The 20,623-nt window shown below is 44.0% G+C and overlaps 1 protein-coding gene across 25 annotated transcripts in view; it reads right to left on the reverse strand.

Annotated features, from left to right (window-relative positions):
* Window positions 1-20,623, reverse strand: part of shaker (potassium voltage-gated channel protein Shaker) — a 154,958-nt gene that overhangs the window by 31,690 nt on the left and 102,645 nt on the right. For 4 of the 25 annotated variants that reach the window (XM_026814206.1, XM_018025947.2, XM_018025946.2 and 1 more), the window contains exon 2: window positions 19,207-19,834. The exons of 19 other annotated variants lie outside the window; for them this stretch is intronic. In XM_026814206.1, coding sequence (XP_026670007.1) covers window positions 19,207-19,280 — 74 coding nt within the window. In that variant the 5' untranslated portion in view covers window positions 19,281-19,834. Of the gene's footprint in view, window positions 1-10,820; window positions 10,841-19,206; window positions 20,236-20,623 lie in introns of those variants that run through there. 2 more of the 25 variants (XM_018025945.2, XM_026814210.1) reach the window with 2 other exon arrangements.

Below are 20,623 nucleotides of genomic sequence, written 5' to 3' on the forward strand. Positions count from 1 at the left end.
CTTCGTAACGAATAGAGTTAGAAGGAAATTTCATAGAATCTTTTTTGGATCTGACAACTACAGCTAGATAGAATATCTTTAAATGTATGTATTAAGATATAAAATTACGATTTGTGCTCGAAATATGAAAAAGTTATTTCTAATAAAAAATATATCATAATATTCCTTAGCAACATCACTTGTCTAACTCTCTAAGCCAGAGGATTTTCTTAGCATCCAACACCTGACTGTCCTAAGCCCTTGCTTCCTTCTAATTCTGTGAAAACGAAGACTGCCTCTACGAAATTTGAAGACTACGTGATAGTCACTACAGGAATGTTCAAGTCATTTCTCTTTCTCTCTTTACTTAATGAAAGTCTTGTCCAATGTATTTTAAAAGAAGATTAAAATACCCAATCTATTAACCCAGATGTAAATTATTCGTGTCTTTTCTTCATTTAATTATTAGAATAATAATAAATGCTCTCTGAAATGAAAAGCTGATTCGTCAAACGTGGAATTAGTCTGCCCCACTTTATTTGACGACTGTTTGGAAAATTTATCGTCGAAAATTATTCCTGTATCGCCGGATCAATAATTTCTGGCTGTCGCGTGAAGACCACATATTCTGTACAATAGTGTGCACCTTTGTGATTGATATTTGCGTACAATTAAGAGTAAGACTGGTAAAATACGTAAATACATAAAACTTGTGTCTATATTCTTATCAACTATCGTTCTGTTGCTTTTATCTTTATGAAAATTTATTCTTAAACGCGAGGAAGATTTATCTAAAATATAGCTATTATAATATCATTTATAATTTTATGAGCAATTTCCAAGGACTGCCAGACAAACCGTGTGAGACTTGTAAAAGAAATGACGAATTAATGATTTTGTTCGTATACATCTTGCAATTTCACGAGGACGTTGACGAGAAATTTCACCGTCGTTGTAATGCATCTTATATCTCGGTCTTAGCCTTTCTAGTTTCTTCGATTTCATTTTGCCCAACGATCCCGGCGCCCGCGTTCCCGTTGAAATTACGTAGTCCGCAATCGGGTTTCCTCGCCTGGCCTCGAAGTCGCGCGCCTCAAAGCGTCACAAAGAGGGACCGGTAATCAAAGAGTTCATCTGCGACTTGGCGCGAGACGCGTCGACGTTATTTCTCGCGAATAAAAATAAGATTGCACCTAGGAATGAAGAATGAGCCTCGGTTCTTCGTGCTATAAAAATTTTTCTTACCTCCGAAATTCTTTCTTGAAGAATTTTACTCAAATCTTTGTTTTTAAAATGAGGTACTTTAAACTCTGTCTTAGAAAGAAAGGTGGTCGGCGTAAAAGTCGTAAATTGTAAAAGAGTGGATTTCATTTAAGTCAGTCCTTGGCTGTGGGTTGTATGAATCAGAAACGACAGAATGCAGCATACCGAAAAAACGAACAAGTGGAACAACTGTGGTCGGTGAGGCAATATCAACTGAGGGTTAACAGAGCCAAGTCCAGATACGGAGAATTTATATCGAAGCGATTTTTCTATCCGACATTCGACCCTTTTTTTTTCAACCCCCGTCTCGGGTGCACGTTGGTCTTTACGTTCTCGCATCGATTTACAAGATGGAGCAGGGTCGTAGTGACACTAGATAATGTCGGCTACGTAGCACACTCTACCTTGATGTGCGATATTTCGCAAGTTCAGCAACGAGAGAACGGTGCTACATATTCATCGGCTGGATTATGAATGAATGGCCCACGCGTGTGCACCGCTGCTTAAAATCTCCCCACCTGCCACCTACGTCTCCTTAAAAATGAATAGCTAGATACGTGCTTAACTCCGTTTCAAACCTGACAACGAGACTTTTTTATGAACCAGAGATCAGACAATTATTTTAAAAGTAAAATATATTGGCTGTGTCACTTAAATTTTGATCTGACATCGTTTCAGACGTCAAGTCATGTAGTTCAGAAAATATAGCCTTACAAATTCCTAATTAAAAAAATTGATACAGGAAATAATTGAGTATTGTGAAAGTCGTGGCTAGATGAAGAAACAACATTCACACAATGAGAAGAGGAGAACAATATCAAAGGATTTACGCAGTTTATCACCCGCTTATCTCGCTACAATTTTCCACGTGATACCCAACTAAAAATAACAAGCGTGAAAGCGAAACTTCGTCCGTCGCGTCTCGCGTCGTAATAGTGATCAATTTTCAGGCCAACGCCAGTTCAAACTGATAACATTGTAATTTTAAATAAAAAGAGGAGATTCTAAGCAGCTTTTAACCCGAGATTAATTGTCGGAAGTTACGAGAATAGCAGAAAAAAAAAAAAACGAGTTCGCCCTTCGTGATAGAAAGAATTGCCTCGGATTACTATCTTGTATGAAAGCGCAGCGAATCAGGTAGAAACTTTTTATCATGAAAGTGGAACTCGGTGTTGATGAAGTAAAACCAGTAATTTCTTTTGCTTTATAATCATTGAATAAATGTTAAAAAGTTAATTAAGTGTGAATTGCGGAGTTTCTCTTAAATTACTGAAGCTCACAACTCTATCGCGCTAGATATATCGAATGAAAGACGGTGAATTCTCTGCCGCGAAGTACTGGCAACTTTATTCGACGTCTGCGTCGACGAGAACGAGACGAGAAGTCACTCACGACGCAGCTGACAGTAGCGTAAACTTGTCATTCAACTTCTTTCAACTTGGAGTGGAGCCGAGAAAATAGAGAGAGAAGGAGAAAGTGAGATCAATGCCGCTAGGCTAGGCCAGACTGCAATGCTGCCACATGCTATTCCGTTTCCTTCCGTCCCGGTCGCGACGAGAACTTTCACGGTAAGGTCTGTCCACATGAAAACGGAACACGTTGCCGCCGTCGCCGTCGTTGCGATCTAGGTCGGCCGCGATGGTGCCATGGAAGTCACGAACGAACGCGACGGGGCAAATTCCAACCGGGTCCCGCGATCGAACCACCTTCCCGATCAATGGGCGACGGCCGACAATTGATTTCCCCCTATTTACCCGCGGCACACGCCTTTTTTTTTCCTTGTTCGATGAATGAACCTCGGACTCGGATTGAGAACCTCGTTCCAACGACCGTCGGATTAAACCATCAGATTTTTTCCACCGAGATTTTTATGTGATCCTATGGATTTCTGTAATTATTTCAACCCACGGTTCTCGCACAAATTATTCTGTACTCGCATACAGGAAAACCAATATCAGTCAGCTTAAATAGGTATATTTTTATCTGGCATTAAGAGTAGCTGTTGACTCATTCAAGTTTAGGAAAGAACGGAAGGTAATAACATTCCAGGTTTAGTAAGTGAGATATGTATCGTTCATTCCATTCATCGATTCATTTCACAGTCCATAAAAATTTACTTAGATGTAGTTTCGCTAAAACGTTACGTAAACAGCTTGAGCAAGCGTTGTTACGTATTTACTATCCCCTTTCCTTTATATCTCTATTCGCAGCGAGTTGGTCTATTTTCTTCCTGTTACATACCGCGCGTTTTATCGGCCGCACAATCACTCCCCGTTTTCGCTACACTTCCGTTTCTTCGTAAGCGGTCCCGGATAACGGTCCCCTTCCGGCTTCTTTATTTCCTTTTCTCGCTCTATGCAAATTCCCCCGTTACCATTCCCGCGTACTGTTTCGCCTCTCCCCTTATCTTGTTTCTTCTGCTATAATTCAAGTCCCACCATCCCGCCTCGCGATCTTCCCCTTCGTCAGTTCCCTCTCGCACCTGTACGACGACGCTTCCCGTGGCATCCACCGCCCCTTGTCTCCGCTTGTAGCCTGCCCTACTCCCAATCCTCCGTCGGTCTCCTTTCAACCCCCGGATGCCGTTCCTCGTCGCACTAGCCGCACGCAATCAATACATCCCTCTCCGTCGAGTCTCGTCCCCTCGTGGAGGGGACGACAAGCCCCTCCGACACCCCGGAAGCTACTCCTGGTCCTCCGACGGGAACTCCTGTGCCCCGCGATTTTCTCCCTTCTTTACTAGTTTCTTCCGTTCCATCTTTTTCCCGTTTATTCAGTTTCCACTCTCGTTCCACCCTCCCGTTCGACCCCCCGCAGGGTGCATTCTCTTTCTTGTCCACCATATTCGAATCAGCTGATCGACCGCCGCGGCGTGCCCGAGACACCATTGAGCCAAGGTCAGTACGTTCTCAAGTAGTGCACGCTTGACCATAGACCGGGCTCGACTACTTACGCCGAGTGCGTTGCCTCTTGAACGACTCACCCGCTTTTCTTTACTTTCTTTCCAAGAAGTTCTATTTTCAGGTCGTAAATCTCGTGCATTAACGTTTATTACAAATGTAATTTTAAAACCATTGACCCTACTGCTAATAAAACGACATCAGTTCATATAATTATCGTATCAAACAGCCAATGAAACATTGCTCGAAGTTCTCAGGATCCGAGAATCTTTAACGAGATATAAAATAACGGAACTAACTTCCAAGTACCGCGAACAGTAATTTTTTTCTATCGTTAACGAAAAGCATGAATCACGCCAATTTGCCATCCCCGCCTGTGCCGGCAAGTTCTCGCGGATAATCAAAGATCCGGAAAGGTTGCAAGGCCCGGTTCTAAATGAGGAAGCGGTGCAGAAACAGCCGAATTAAAAAGTTTATACCGGTAGATTCGACTCGACCGGCCCACCGCCCTTCTATTACAAATTGGCAAAGTTTCATTGAAATTCAGGTCGGCCGCTTCCGTCGATCCGCGCGCTTGCTTGTTTCCCTATCGGGGTCGGACCATAGATGCGGGGACCTTACCACTTGCCCCGTAGCTGCCGCCCCTTCTATAGATCTGTACTACTTGAATCCGTGCGATCGATTTATCATCCCAGCTGATGGAATATTTTAAAGCGGAACGCGCTTTAAAATGTTCTTTGAACGCGATACAAAAATTCCCTGTACCTTGTAATCGCATATGGATTTAATAAAAAGCGAATGATGAAATCCCTTTAGTAGTCTGATCAAAGAAATTAATTCGTAGGGAATTAAACGAGCTGATCGCTCGGAAAAGAATAAATGTTGAAAGAAAATAAGTAAGGAACAAGAGAGGAACAGAATTGCCAAGATAAGTGTTGTTCTATTCTTTCTTCTAAACAGATCAACTTTCTATGGACACCCAGTAAATCCGAGTGGCTGTACCCGGTTCGTTTCAGTAGGTAAACAGAGGAAGGATTTGTGTTCCGATGTCGGCTACAATTACGTTAAGCAGACACGAGCAAGACTCAAACATTCCGCAAGGAATACCTTTGCGGAACGGTAAACTTTTACCTGGGAAAGAACAGAACTTTAAATGCTCCCAAGTAGAGTCGGGGGTAAATTAGATACAAGCTCGAGCAATTAATAAACTTTCTTTTCCTAATGGGCAAAATAAAGTTGAATAGTGCTATTAAGATAACTAAGAAATAATGAAAAGTAATAGAAGTGACTGAATGATAAAGATGTTAAATTATATTTTTCTATTACAGAAAGTATTAAATGTACAAAACGATTAAATCATACCTAAGTATGATTCTTTAAAGAATAGAACAATTTTACTCTCGGTTACAAACGCTTTTCATCTTTGGTACCGATAATTGGTTCAAGAAAAGGGAAAATGAACAAGCTAATTGAATCTCGCGGAACGTTAAACAGCGAGGACCTTCAGAAATCAGAAATCGATTCCACCGACGAGGAAGCAAGACGCTAATTGGCCAAGACAAAGAAAATCGACAATCTGTCGAAAGGAAGTTACTGGAAGACTTTTCCCTGGCGGGGAGGATCAAAAGGGGGGGGGGGGATCGAGGCAACTTTTCGAATGGGTTTCCCACCCGGTGAAAGTTCTCGGGGGCAGCCGGGTCGATCGACCGGTGGGCGAAGTTTCTCGCCGGAGGAATTCCTTAGCTGAAAGTTAAGACACGCCAATAAATATCCGTGTATGTGGGCCACCGAAATACAATTCCGCAACGCGACGTGGAGCTAAGCCAACGACGCTGTGCCTGCTAGCATCCGCAGCCTGGCCGCCCTATTTCAAATTACACACCGCTAAAGTTTTCGTTTCCGTGTCACTACCGAAACGAATTTTTCCCTACCGCGCATCTTTGCGTTGACCCGCAGAATAATTCGGCCAATTCGATGTCCATCTGCGTCCCGGATATGCATTCCCTACCAGAGAACGATTGTACACAATAGCTGTGTCATCTACTTAAAGATGATCAGTATCAATTTTTCGTTATATCGTGGCAAATGTTCCGAACCGATAAAATGGAATTACGAATTTCAAACACGAAGGATAAAAATATTTTATGAGATCTTCTTAGAGTTTACGAGATAAAATCGTCCACAATAACAACGAAATTATTACAAGGTAGCAGTTATACATTGAGGCAGACATAAAGTCCAGAACGATTGAGATGATCCAAACTGAAATGGATTTGATAGCTTCCATTAACAGTGGAAGTAGTTCTGATCGAGTAACAAGTTTAACGATAGCAAATGTAAGAAACGGCGGGTCCGAACGAAGGGGAAAAGTTTAAGACAAGGGATACGGCACTCGAGGGTGATTCGGGTGCCGGGTATTAAACTCATTGTGACAAAGCAGTCACCATCGAGGAGACTCATCGCGTCAAAAGAAGACAATGGAACGGCGGCTACTGTGTGGGTACCCTCAACGATTGATCTTACCAAGTGCCGCTTCTTTCGACACGAGAACCTCCCGGGAGATCCACATTCGGAGCAACAAGAGATTAAACGAGTCGAGATACCCGATGTGCAACCTGTTAAAATAACAGTTCCCGCTTCTGTTTGTCGAACGTCCCTAGCGCCTCTTTCCGAAGCGAACTGTTCGACTGTTCTAACTTGCAAATTCATGGAAATCTTCGATGGATGATTAATCGAATGACTCCCGCATTCGTTTGAACGATTATAATGGAAGAACTCAATTTAAATTGTATGATCATTTTTTATATAAAATTCGAGTTGTTTTAATAAGAAATTGATTGCACTTCTCAATTGTATCATACAACTAGTTCGTCCAATTAAATCTTAAGTTTCACGACTCGTCTTCGACAATATATTTGTCTTGGTACCACGAAATCAGCAACTCGATGAAGGAGAAAATCGGGGAACAGTTTAGTGAATCGCGTCACGGTTCAAAGTTTCCTTGTGTCGCGATTGCGACGCCATTTCTATAGAGAGCGAGAGAGACAGGGATAGAGATAGCCCCAAACATTTGTTCCCCGAATTAACGTTGAAATAGCAGCAGGCTCGGATGCGCCGCCGTCTAATGGAAACCTTCTACCCGGCGAATTGGAAATCTATTATTGGCCCGGTGCAGCACGCGTGTCGCAAATTACATTTATCGATAATCACGTGTGCGTTAGAGTCCCCGCGGATTGACTTTCGCCAATGCATCTATGTACAGCGTTTCCCCGATTCCATTTCCACAGGCAACTGGGCAACGTACCGCCCGTACAATCGAAATATCGTCGAAGGCATTTCTATTATTGGCTTCCTATGAAAATCGCTAGGATACGTATGGCACATGGAAAACGAATTTCAACGAAACTTATTGCGTTCAAATTTATACCCAATCGAATTTCCACCGTTGAAACTTTATTAAAATCAGATTGCTCGACTTCATTTATTCCTATGAGATATTTTGAATCATAAAACATTTAGCCCAGCTGGTGCACATTGACTATTTACATTCGTCATCTGTACATCCTGCATATGGCACATGGAAAACGTGATAACTTCGTTTCAGCATTTCATTCGGAATGTATAGGTCTTAGCCAATGTAACAATGGCTGCAACAATTTTTCTGTAACGCTTTGACACATTAGAAACAATATGCGCTACCATAAATCAGACCCAAACAGAGAACAATGGCGAACAAAATATCTCTGGATCGAATGTTACAAGATCTCCGTGTTCCGAAAATAAACGTGTATGCATTGTAGTCGTATATCCGAAATCGTACCACCAAGGACAGAAACAATAATAGCCCGTGGCGAATATTCATCGAGCCGCGGTAACGATCAACGCGAATCCGTACTTTGTTCGGGAAACCATTTCATTCAACGACGTACGTAACTTGTCGTACGAGTTTCCTAAACTCCCTCTTTCGAAGCCGCTCCCTGAGGGAAGAGAAACCCTCCTGTAGTTGACACCCTGAGCACCCTGAACTGTCCCTCATACGTTAAGCTGCCAAATCCGTCCACGCGTAATTACCTTGTCACGTCGGCTACAAGACCAGCATAATGCACGCGTGATTGGTGAAAGCGCAGACTGTAAAGGACACACGAAGATCCTCACGTGATATCGTATCAGGTATCAGCGTAAATGTTAGAAGTACTGAAACACGTGCGCATTCTTACACTGAACTTACAATCAATTCGTCACTTCTTATCGCCATTACTTCTATATTTGACATTAATTTTTGTACGAATATTACTTCTATTGATATTGAAACGATTTCAGTAATTTTCTTTCTGTTGCACTGCACAAAAGGTACACAAAGTTCAGTGCCAGTAAGTTGATAACGAATATACTAGTTCGCGTTACTTCTTCGTCATATTTGTTAGATACAAAATTCTGTATAAAAATGCAAACGCAATGAATTATGTCAGATATAATGAATATGGATTAAAATGACTGTTGACACTAAATCTCCTACAGATCATTATGAAGTCAAACCGACTAAGTTAACAAATTTACATTCGCTTGAAACAACCCTAAGAGTTTTTTTTCGAACTCCTCGTTATGTAAAGGAAATAAGGTTATAGATGAGGGGGCGGGGGGAGGAGGAGCAGCAGCAGAAACGAGAGAGGGAGGTATGGTGTGTGCGTCATGTCGGATCCATTCACCGGCTTCGGTTGAAGATGGGGCGAATCGGGTCGGTGGGCATAGTTATCTAGGTCAGTTTCCCCTAGGTTCTCATGGCCTCGATGGGAGTGGTTAACTCTGGTTACCCCCGTGAATGTACCGCGTCAGGCATCAATGAAACGTCCAGGATGACCCTGATCCGGACGAATTCGCCAGTAACAAGCCCCTCAATGCGAGTCGATATTACGTACCGAAATTCGCTGCCACCTGGCAAGCGAATCAAGATGTTAGCCAGGAATTTTTTCTCCTTCTTTTCATACGATCCTTGCAAACGAAGCCAACCAATGGCAGTGGATCAGAAACGTACATCTTTTAAATAGAGCACAGAGCATTTCTTGAAGATAGTGGCAGGACATAGTTTGATTTTAAAGAGAAAAATTACTCCGGTGTCTATTTTTCGTACGGATTTCCAAATGCAAGTAAGACAAGATCAATATGAAATATGAATTACTATTGCGAGATGATTCGTAGCCTGGTATTACTCTTATCGGCATTTATCATCGGAAATTATTAAACGCAAGTATATCCGGTATTACAGTTCTTATCTGGCTTCATAAATTCGCAAATCCATAGGAATCTCCTCCGAGCAAATAATTCAGGAGATGCGATCGCGGTTGAGCCAGCTTAATCGCGTTGCTTAATCGAATCGTTGCCGCCGCGAATAAATTTCGTAGTTGGGTCTGGGATTTGATTGGTCGAAACACTGCGACAGAATTCGGTCGGTGAAATCCTCGGGAAGCTTGCTGGCACGATGGAAACCGAAAAGACGCGCGGGGGAGTGAAATCGGTTGGTGTATCGGTATCGTTATTACGGACAGGCACGTTCATTTCCCGTCGACGACGACGGGTAGAACGAGGCCGCGTAAACGCGGAAACGAGCGACGTGTACGTGCATCGAATTACTGACCCTTCCCACGGGAACTGCGTCCGTTAGCTGCCAGCTTTAACGAGCTTATAAAATAACCGCTCCAGTTCTCACGGGCCGCGAACATCGAAACGGCCAATTCCAGCTGTTCCGCGATTCGGATAAGGAAAACGGCAGCGGGCGAAGTGGCGAGAACGAGGCGAGGATTGATACTGAGGCGAGAGTCAATCCTCGATTCGAGAGCCCCTTAGCCGACTCGAGGATACATGACCCTCGTCGGCATTATCTGTCAAGTAATTTAGTCTTCAACCCAGTAACCCAGCTGTACCCCAACGATTAAGACAGTTAATTTCTTAGCTACAATTGAGTCAATCGACGATGAGATTATAGCTACGGCTCCCGCTGGCGAACTGAAAAGTTTGTAATAAAAGCCTCGCGTTTCGAAACGCGACGAATGAGAAAATTCTTTATGAAAGCTACAATGCTACCAGAAGCCACCTATTCAAGATCGTTCGAAATATATTCGAAAGCTTAAGCTTCCTGTCACTAATAATAGCAGAACTGTTTTCGTTTCAATCCACTCCGAGAATATTCGGCTCGCGATCACGCTCGTGAATGAAAACGTGCGTAACCGATAAACGATGCGAGAGGGAGAGAGTAAAAGAGAGAGAGGGCGCAGAGAGAAGAAGGAAGGAATAAAGCGTCATTAACTAGAATTTAACCCGACTTGCGCGTTCACCGTTCAATTTGCACCCATATCTTTTTTTTTGTGACGAAGTTAAAGATGCGTGAAATCGTTCTAGCGTTCGAAAGAGCATACGCGGCATGGTATCAATTGTGTGCAAGTGCTTACGGAAAAACACCTCCAAAAGCGTTTGATGTATCCGATGAAGAGTCGAGGTTCGGGGCGAATTCGCAGATACTCGAAGCCGTTTCGCATCGACGAGCACAAGCATCCTCTTTTATCTTACTGTTTCTTTTTGTTCGTCTCTAAATGTTTCACCAAAAGCAGTTCCGCGTGAATTTTAGGCTCACTGAAAGCGTGGGGTACCGCGCGAGGCCGTATCTATCTCTACGTCCTTCCTCACCCCATCCTCTTACTCCGACCGGGCGACACCACATCCGTCAGCGGATCCACATGGTCCCTTCTGACAATATTTCAAATCGCAGTCGTGGCCACGAGCCGCAGACGCGCCGCGCCGATGCGGCCGGCCCGAGGCGAGCCGAGTCGTGCCGATCCAAACTAATCCAATTCGCTCCAATCCAATCAAATTCATAACGCAACATGCTACCGTCCGAGCGGGGGTTGAAATTCACTGTCGTAAACAAACCCGCGCGCCCTGCATAGCCCTGCGAGCTGTTTCAACCCCTTGCGACTCACCGCGGGATGATAATGCCGGGGATGATTATTAGATGGCGCCAGCCACCGGGATACTTGCTACCCTTATCGACTCCATTGCGCCAAGCGATCCTGGCTTTCACACACACACACACACTCTGTATGTACCGATGCACGAAGACGGGTACAGAGGGACACGAGGACAGGAGGAAACGTGTGCGGAGACCCGAAAATATTTCGGCATGCTGGCCTCTGCCAAACGGGTCGACCGAGTCATCGGGGTCGATTTTCGCGAAGCCGGAAACCGTTTCAGGGTCAAGTTAAAACGCGAGGAAATACAATGCGGAAAGAGGAGGCCTGTATTCCGCCCGAGCGGATCGATTCCGATTCGCTTCCCAAGCTTCGTACCATTAAATCGAAACCCTATTCAATTGTCACTACATATATTTGAACGTCGTTTAAATCTCATTCATTCACCTCAAATTAAACTCTGCCTATTACACAATTGCTTAATTATTAAAGAAGAAATTACGTCGTGATAGAAATATGTGAACAGTCGATGTAAAAATCTTCTTCTTACAAATGTGACATCATGTATGCGAAAAATTGTTCACAAAACATGAAATGAATTCAGTGCTGACATAGTGTAAAATGATGCGCGCTTTTTTTCACTTCAATGACTATGGACACTCGATAATAGCATAATTACGGTGATAGCGTGAATCTTTTCGAGCGTGAAAGCTGAGCCAGCAACTTGGCGCCACTCGCAGTGACGCAGTGGATCGGATTCTGAATTTATGCCAATCGAAAATTGTCCCGGAACTTTTGTGTCGCTAGAAAAATATTCATCAAGGTAACGAACGCGGTAGCCGAGCAAGTAGGTTAAACAGAAACTTGGAAAGGACCAAAACCACATTGCCTGTTAGACCTACTGTAAAAGTATCGTACTTCCCTTTCTTTTAACAAGTCAATCTCGAAAGATAGAAATTGCTCACTCCCTCGTAGCACATAGTTAACGTTCGATAGCGAGAACACTAGTTGTAACAACTCGAAAGGGGTTACAACTCAAAGACCTTACAAAGTCCCGGGGGATGGAGAAACGATAGAGTCAAGCGGGACATCAAAGTAGTGGTAGACAAAGAATGAAAGAGCTCATCTTTTACTTCTGTGGAACTTATAATACGAAATCTTTTCAACCTGGCATTATTCCTAGTCCCATTCAACAAACGCGCATCCGTTTGAAGCTTGAGTGATGCCGCATTTCATAAAAGCTGCATTTATCATGACTTTCCAGTAGGCGACTGTTCATGCCACACCTGGCAAAAAGTCCTCTACCAAACGCAATTACACCGAGCGAAAGAAGAATCTCTTAAATAATAGAAAGACACGGAAGAGAAAAAACTGCTGGACAATTGGGGCGCGTCTAAGGACGTGTTCGTCGCGATGTCTCACGAGCCGAGGTCTGATAGGAAGGCTAAACAAAAATTTCAACGGTGGGATACGTAACGGAAGAAAATTTGCCGAAAGTGCAGCACGCGGAGTAAACAGCAATTCGACGAGCGAACAAACAGGCGGACGTGATCTTGCCGAAACGGAAACGACGTAGCTGAATGCGTTTTCAACTCCCCGTTGGATCGATACCGAAGAATAATAGTCGGTGGAACATTTTCTCAAAGTAACGTACCAGACTTCAGAAAGGGTTAAAAGGGTTTTCGCTGTTTCAGTCCGTTTCCCAATAACTGAAATTACTGTAAAGAGTAGTGACACTATGTACAATTCTGGTGAGGTCTCATTACCATAATTCTTCCAACGTACACAGCGAGTTCTGTGGTACACAAAATTAATCTGGCTAAAAAGTTTGAATCTTTCATAAGAATTTCTCAATATTACATGTGGATGAGCATTTTCAATACCGATACAAAAAAAAACAAGAATAATTGTAAACAGTTTTTCATGCTAAAGAAAGATAAACCACGTCTTCCCTGAATGTTATGCGTGGATGGGTTTGAAAGAGCCACCCTCGCTCCGGTGACAGCAGAGTTCCATCGACAGGAAGACCCGCCTTGGGGATCGTAGGATCGACTGGCAGCGTACAGCGGCTTGGACATTGTTCTCCTCACAGATGGGATGACAGCATCGGGGTAGGATCGATGAGTTTATTAGCCGAGCGATTCCGCGAGTTCCTCCCTTTGTTCCTATTCTCGCGCGCGTGTGTGCGTGGGTTAACGATGCACGCATTCACACGCATGAGTAGTATCATTTATGTAGCGGCAGAAAAACCCGTGGGGAAAAGGCGCGGAAGCGCGATGCACACGCACACGCGTAAAAACGTGTCGCGAATCGATCCACGCTCCGGCATTCACCAGAGCCAGTGTGAACGCTCTTCAATAATCCTATCTTACGTTGAATTATAATATACGACACAGCCATCTTGTTTATTTTCTTTGGAAAAAAGAGCAACCCATTCCTAGACTACTTAAATGTTACCCATGCTTACTAAAGGTTTTAATTAAATGCACACCTGTCAGACTGCACCGTTTCGTTTAATTTATTCTAATTCCAATAGATTATTACGTAATAGCTTGTGCAAGAACTGGGACACACCTCAAACGACGCGATTCAATTTAATTAGAGAAAATCTTCTCAATCGTCTTTCGAGTACGTTCGAAGACCGTCCTATGGAAAATCGGATCAAAGGAGAGCCACAATTTTCCTTGCCACCGAGACATTTTCCTGGATGTCTGGCAAGGAATCCACGCGAGGATGAATATTTATCGTTTCGAACTATCGACTCGGAAAGGGGGGGAGACTAACATTTCATTCCTAACGCTGGATAATCCGCTTTAATCGAGTTCCCCGAGAGTTCTTCGCAAACATTGCTCGGTTGCATCCAATTCCCCTCGTCGTACATGGGTTTTTTATCGTTAAGCCATTGTACGGGGGGTGAAAAGGCAGGTAACCTACTTCTATTGGTCAAGAAAAAAGGAGATACGAGCAGAGAAGAGGAGAGTAGACGATAACAGCGAATGCGAGAGGACGGGTACGCTAGCAATATTTTAAGTCGGCTGAAAATACTCGACGGTGTAGGTCACTCGCCTATTTCCGACGCTCGGATCGATGAACGGCACAGTCACATGGGAATCACCATGAATCGCGCGCGTCCACGTTGCCAGGCTGTCTCCGATCGCTCATCGTATTTTACCATTTACGCGCGACCCGCTTACGCTAGCCTACGCGCTCGTGTGGGTGTTGCAAAAGCAACGGAAACGACGCTCTCGCGAAAAACTGTATTACTATTTTATCGGAACTCGAATCCTATTGTTCAACCACTATTTCATGCGCCATAAACCCCATTCCTTGCTCCATTCCGCTTTTTTCGTTCTCCCTCCATCGAGAACTCGGAAAATAGAGCCAACGAAATTTTATTCAACTGTCTGCACATTATCTAAACACGTTCAAATATATAAAAAAAAAGCAGCTGGAATTATAAAAAACTGTAAAACCGAACAAATTTCATTCATACGTCTTTTTAAAAATACGTATTCCACATTCAGATAGTAAAACAATAAATATCGGTTTCAGTTTCTTCACTTTCATTGATACAGCAAATCGCATTTAACGTGATACGATATCTGCTTGAAACGGGCGCTTCCATTCATGCGTTTCCGGGATAATACCGCAGGGGGATGGAACGGGGGGGATGAAATCGTGCTATGTCACGAGACTACTCCAGCCCTCTGCCTCTCGAGAAGATAGTTACGTTAGCAGGTGAGAGGATCTCGTCGAAGGTGGCTGCCAAAGGAGAAAAGCAGCCACTTCCCGTTCGAGATCGGTGAAGAACGCGGGAAGTGCCAACTGATAATAACAAGCTCATGCCTTAATTAACGTCTCTGACACGGTCCAAACACGTAAATGCTAATTGCCAATTTGTGAATCAGCGACTGTTCCGTTTTCAATTTCAATCAGTCGAAACTCGTCGAAACTATCAAGTAAATAGTTGTTTAACATTCGTCATGAAAATAAGATACTATACGTTTCCTTCGATTAACCGTGTCGTAAATGTCACGCGGATTTTACGGAGATGTAAAGTAGCAATGTTGGAAAGAGGATTAACGGAGGATTATAACAGCGATATCGCATTTTACCAAATCGTGTCCGACGATTTCAATCGTCGGGTAGGCGCTGTATCAAACGCGGATACACCCACACGGTCGGTAACGTCGAAACCTGTTAAAACACTTGCCGCTACAGCGTATTCAGAGATGCCGCTTCGATTACGCGACAAACTGCGCCGGGGTAGCTCGCGTCGCGCCTACCCCCTATTGTTTCTCGCTCTTACACGGAAAATCATTTACGTACCAAGCCGGATTAACGAGGCCCGAGCGGAAGCTCGTTTTCACAGATTTCCAGAGAGACAAACGCGATACACTCACGGAGACACGTTCGTTCACTCGAATGTGCTTTCATCTGAAAACCAAACACGTTTTGTTTTCTCGCCGCGGGCCGCAACCGGGTCGACTCGGTTAATGAAGTTAAAGTGACGAATTATAATCAACCTCAGTAGCGAGGCATCAATTTGCTGCCGGATCGAGCGAAAATCGGGATGCGACGTCAATCGCCGATAACGGGGACGCAGCCGTTATAACGACGTTTAAAACCGCCGCGCACGATTAATTACCCCCGCGGTCCCTGCTGGCCGTTTCGACGGCCTCTTATCGCCTCGTTACCGTTTATCAATTTAACCCGATCGTCGATGCGAATCGGTCGAGATGTTCCGTACGAATGTATATGTATACGATACTCTGCAGACGGACGATAACAAACGAGCTACGAAGACATGCTTGATAATTAATACGTCAAAATCACCGGCGTACAAACGAGCAGTCGTTTGGTGCAACGTGCGCCTAACTGATATTGATACGAACGCAACTATATATAGAGCGCGTAGAGAGAGAAAGAGGGGGAGAGGTTGCCCGATGGCATTATAACAGCTGTCTGACAAATATCAACGGATTGAGGATGCACGTGCGAGTGGCAGGTTCAGTCGTTTCGACATTTTTAATCGATTCTGCACTGACATATCCGCCCTTTAGCAAAAGTGAGCAGAAAGCGGAATGCAGATGCTAACGTTGACATTAACCCCTTGAATAGACTAATTTTCACGCGATAGTGGTGAAACCCATTCCATTCTGTATGAACTAAGGCAGTGTGTTGTGTATATTCTCGGCAATTTGAACTTGTTTAGCATCACGTTTTTTAAACAAGTACACTGTCCGGTTTTTCTCCATATTAATGGAACTTGTTAATCGAGTTCATTTCACGAGTCATTGTCTACCTTCGTGCGAAACCACTGTATGAAATCTCGGACGTCGTTTAACATACGCACGACGGCGTGTCCCGCAGTTAACATATCGGTGGTCTCCCTAGTGCGGGGATACACGGTTGCGCTTCTACGCGGGTCCGAAGGCCGGTCAGCCAGCTATTGGAAATCAATTAACCCACGACCGTGCCACCGTCTCAACCCTTATACCACCTATCCCCCACCCCTATTTCTCTATGTATATACCTTGTTCACTGTACGCATGCAGCTGCTGTGCAACACCGAGATTATCGATACGCGGGCAGCTGGTCGAAGAAAACCGGCGATTAATCTTACCGCGACACTTGACACGACGATACACCATGAATTCGCAATTTATGACCCAGGAGAATTTCGCCGCGTTCCAACATCTATAATTAAACAGTCGCATATAGAGAGATCCTGTGCGAGCGCTGGTTTTTTGAGAAATCAAGATGAAACGAGAATCGAATCGGGTCTTAATTGCCGGGAGCTTGGCTCTTGATTACCGAGGGGAAGCGATGAAATGTATAGGTGTCCTCGAGTGAGGTCCACGCTAACGGTTGTTAATGGAAGTTGTTAATTTGTTAATTGTGCCAGGGGAATCCTGACGAGTCTCGTCCCATCCGTCGAGAATCGTGAATTCTTTATCAAACTGGATAGCCGGCTCTTAATTACATATTCAATCAACGATAAATTTACACAGTTAGTGTACATGTAGAAACAATTGCTGTATTGATCTCGATAAATTAGTAACTGCATGATATGAATCATTCAGATCCAAATCTCTACGTGTAATTTCATTTTGAAATATAGACACGAGAGGAGAGCTTGGAAATCAGAAACAAGACAGGATATTAATCGCGCGTGACGCGTAACCCTGGCAGAGGAAGTAGAATGTAAATGCGAACGAACGACGATTCCCATAAGTCATCGCGACAAAAAGTGTTGGAACGCTATCGTACAATTGTCCGTTGCCAATGTCTACCGTTTTTTATCATTATTTCTAGGAAACTGTATACGAATTGTACATACGTATACCGCGAAACTGAGAAGAGCTATTTCAAATTCTTTCCTCTTCAGAAAACGATAAAACAGGGCGCACATAAAGTTAATCTTTCCCCATTGATCGTATCATTTGTACGGAGATTCTATTAAAATGATGAGAAGGCCGTTCACGCCGAAATCGCTATAAAATTAAAGATACGGTAGGATTTGATTGCATTTAAACAGGGATACAGAATTGAAAAATTCTGAACAAAATCTCTGAGAAGAAATCCCATAGAAAATAATTATTCTTGTGGCATAAAATTCTGAACTTCTAACTCAGTTTACCTGACACAGTATTTACCGATCTTCATATTTCATAAGATCGCATCTATAGACATGTACGATAATGAAGCTTAAAATAAACAGAAGCGACACAGAGAATGAGCTGTTCCATTGTAAAAAATATCAATTGGGATAAAATTGAACTAAGGAGAGCGGCCTTTCTGCCTGACTATGCATAGGCAAACTTGTTTGAGAATCGATTTAACGTTCATAGGGAGAAGACGACACGTGTGTTTCCGTTCCCTGTGTTTGGAACCGGCGAGCGGCGCGAATATAGGCGCAAAGTGATTGACAAAGGATCAGCGTAACCAAGTGATACGAACCACGTGTACTATTACGCATCTACATTATTCAATTACCCAAGTTTCCCGGCGTTAAGGCCTTATGCGGGTATGGGAGCTCGACTGGAAAATGCGAGTTGCGCGTCCATCGACGCCGACCCCGGCTGCAGCTCTCCCCTTTTTCAATTTTCCCCATTCTACTCGAACGCCTCCTTAGGGGTAGCTCTCTCAGTCCTGCGATTCCTAGACTCCCTTACGTCAACAATTCCTCGAATCGAATCCCGTCTTCTAGCCAATAACTTCTACTTTTAGATCAATAATGAGTTTTCCCTTTTCCCAGCTTAAATAAAAATAAATCCTACAGTTATGAAAATTAATCCCTTTAGGAGTGATTTATCTCTGTCCCTCTCTCTCTCTTTCTCTCTCTTATGAACGCAGTTTAAATCCAGTTCTTTGTTCCAACGTTGTAAGGTCCAAAAATGAAATTGGCAAATTTCCCCGACCCAATTTCGCGCAATTAAAATGTAAGCGGCCCGTTCCCCTTGACTCAACCCCTTCTCTGCGGAATTCTGTTCGTCCCGTGCAAGTAAATTTTTCCGGACAGTCGTCACGTTTTCCCGCCAACTTTTATCGCGCGGAATATGTATGCATTTCTTTCGCTGGCTTCGCTTCTGGTGGAAACTCTCTAAGACAGACCATAGCGCACCCGCGCGATACAGCTCGGTCGTGCATTTTAATAAAGGATATTTGGTGTGCTCAGAAACTCGCCACGGGTAAACTTAGGGTATAAGCGTTATTTTCGAGGGATGAAAGACACGTTCGGATGATTCGTTGCGATGGAGCATGCAATATATGATAACTCGTCTGCTTTTCACAGGGTCTCCCAGGAAATACAATTTGAGTAATTCGTGTTTCTGTCAGTGACAAAGTGTAAAGTGGCGTGTCTTCTTTTATGCACTGTACATCATAAGTTTTAGATTCTGTTTGCAGCGGGCTACGTTTTATGATGATCACATTTTTATCTTGCAAACGGAAAGATTAGACACCTGTGAAAAAGCAGAGAAAATAGAACGCCGCGGCGTCCGGAAGCGAGTGAACGCTCAAGCAAAAGTGGTATGCGCCCGTACATATGATAGTATCGCGGTTATAATCGATTCGATTTTCGTGTTTCACGTGAAACTCACGGATGCTGCCGATGGTCGGAATATCTGGTATGGCGTTCCTCTGAGAAGCCATAGATGCCGGCTACCGCGGCCATACCTCAATCTCCACGGGCAACGGGGAACTCGATGGCCATTCCAGGTTCATAATACCCCCTTTGGTCGATGCCTAAGAGCGTCGAGGATCCCTGTCCGGTGTCATCCCGTACCTCCACCACCTCGGCCGAAGTTCGCCACCTGGTCGCCGGTCTTTATTTTCAGCCCCGGTTCACGATCGACCGTCGTCTCCCCGCTTCGCTGTCGCTCTTAGGAACCGCTCGCCTCGCCTCCATTAGCGGCCTTGTCCCCCTTTTAAAATAACCCTCGAGATCGCCATAGACCAAGGTCGAACATCCCCTTCTTCCCTCGCTTTCGATTTCTTCCTCGATCTTCTCTCTTCTCTTCTTTACAACGATTTTCACAACGTGCCTCCTCGACTTTTGAAACCTTGATCTATCTACTTGCTTCAGGATCCAATTCCCGAATCCCTTCTATCTTTCCTTCTCTCATTGCTTCCTCGGAACACTGTACTCTGTCTCTATCACCGGTTTCTTTTATCACGAGCTCACTGAGTAGGGAATCATCGCTTGTTCCTCGATCAGGGAACGGCCAACTGCTCGAAGAAAGAGTCGGTATAATTTTCGTGCGAGGGGAACGAATCTCGGGGAATTGCCCGTCGGCTCGCTTTACGGGACAGACCCCGGTGTCTCCGAGCACGGTTCAGGGACAAAGAGACTTGAAGTAAGCCCTCTGCTCCGAGGGATGATTTCTCGCGGATTAAGGTTGGTCCGAAAGGAACCTACTTAAGGGGATCGAGTTTCCCCATTCTACCCAAGTCTAACCGTTAAAATCGTCTGTCTTCCGGAAAAACCCGTTTACCATTGATTCACATGTGCCGCGATCGCGTGAACAAGTGTCTCGGGTGCCTTTTACTTCTAACGTTGATTTTATCAATCTATTAAATGATTTTTATCAATCCATCGAAATTCTTAATTGTCAATTGATATTAATATAAATTGTAGGTTGAATTTTCTAATGATTTCATAAATTAATAAATTATTTTATATTCAATTTCTTAATTATTATGTAGTTTTATTTATGCATCAACAATCTTGTGAATGCTCGTCAAGAAGAATTAATTTTTAGGGGAGTTCGTTTGGGCACGTTCGATCCCTTCTCGGAGGCGTCTCGCTTGGTGCATCGGTTGCAGCATTGCGGCGCTGCAGCCACGATTACCGGATCGCGGATCGCGATAAACGACGGCCTTTTGTCCATCGATTTCAGTCACGCGACTACCGTTCGATGGAACGTTACGTGCTCGCGAGCCTTGCCCTCTACCAACGTACTTTTCAGCGAACCGTCTCCTTGTCTTTTTACATTTGTTCGTTGAATTACGAATGCG

The sequence above is a fragment of the Ceratina calcarata genome, unplaced genomic scaffold, assembly GCF_001652005.2.
Source record: "Ceratina calcarata isolate Rehan_Ccalc_2016 unplaced genomic scaffold, ASM165200v1 scaffold369.2, whole genome shotgun sequence".
Taxonomy (NCBI): Eukaryota; Metazoa; Arthropoda; class Insecta; order Hymenoptera; family Apidae; genus Ceratina; species Ceratina calcarata.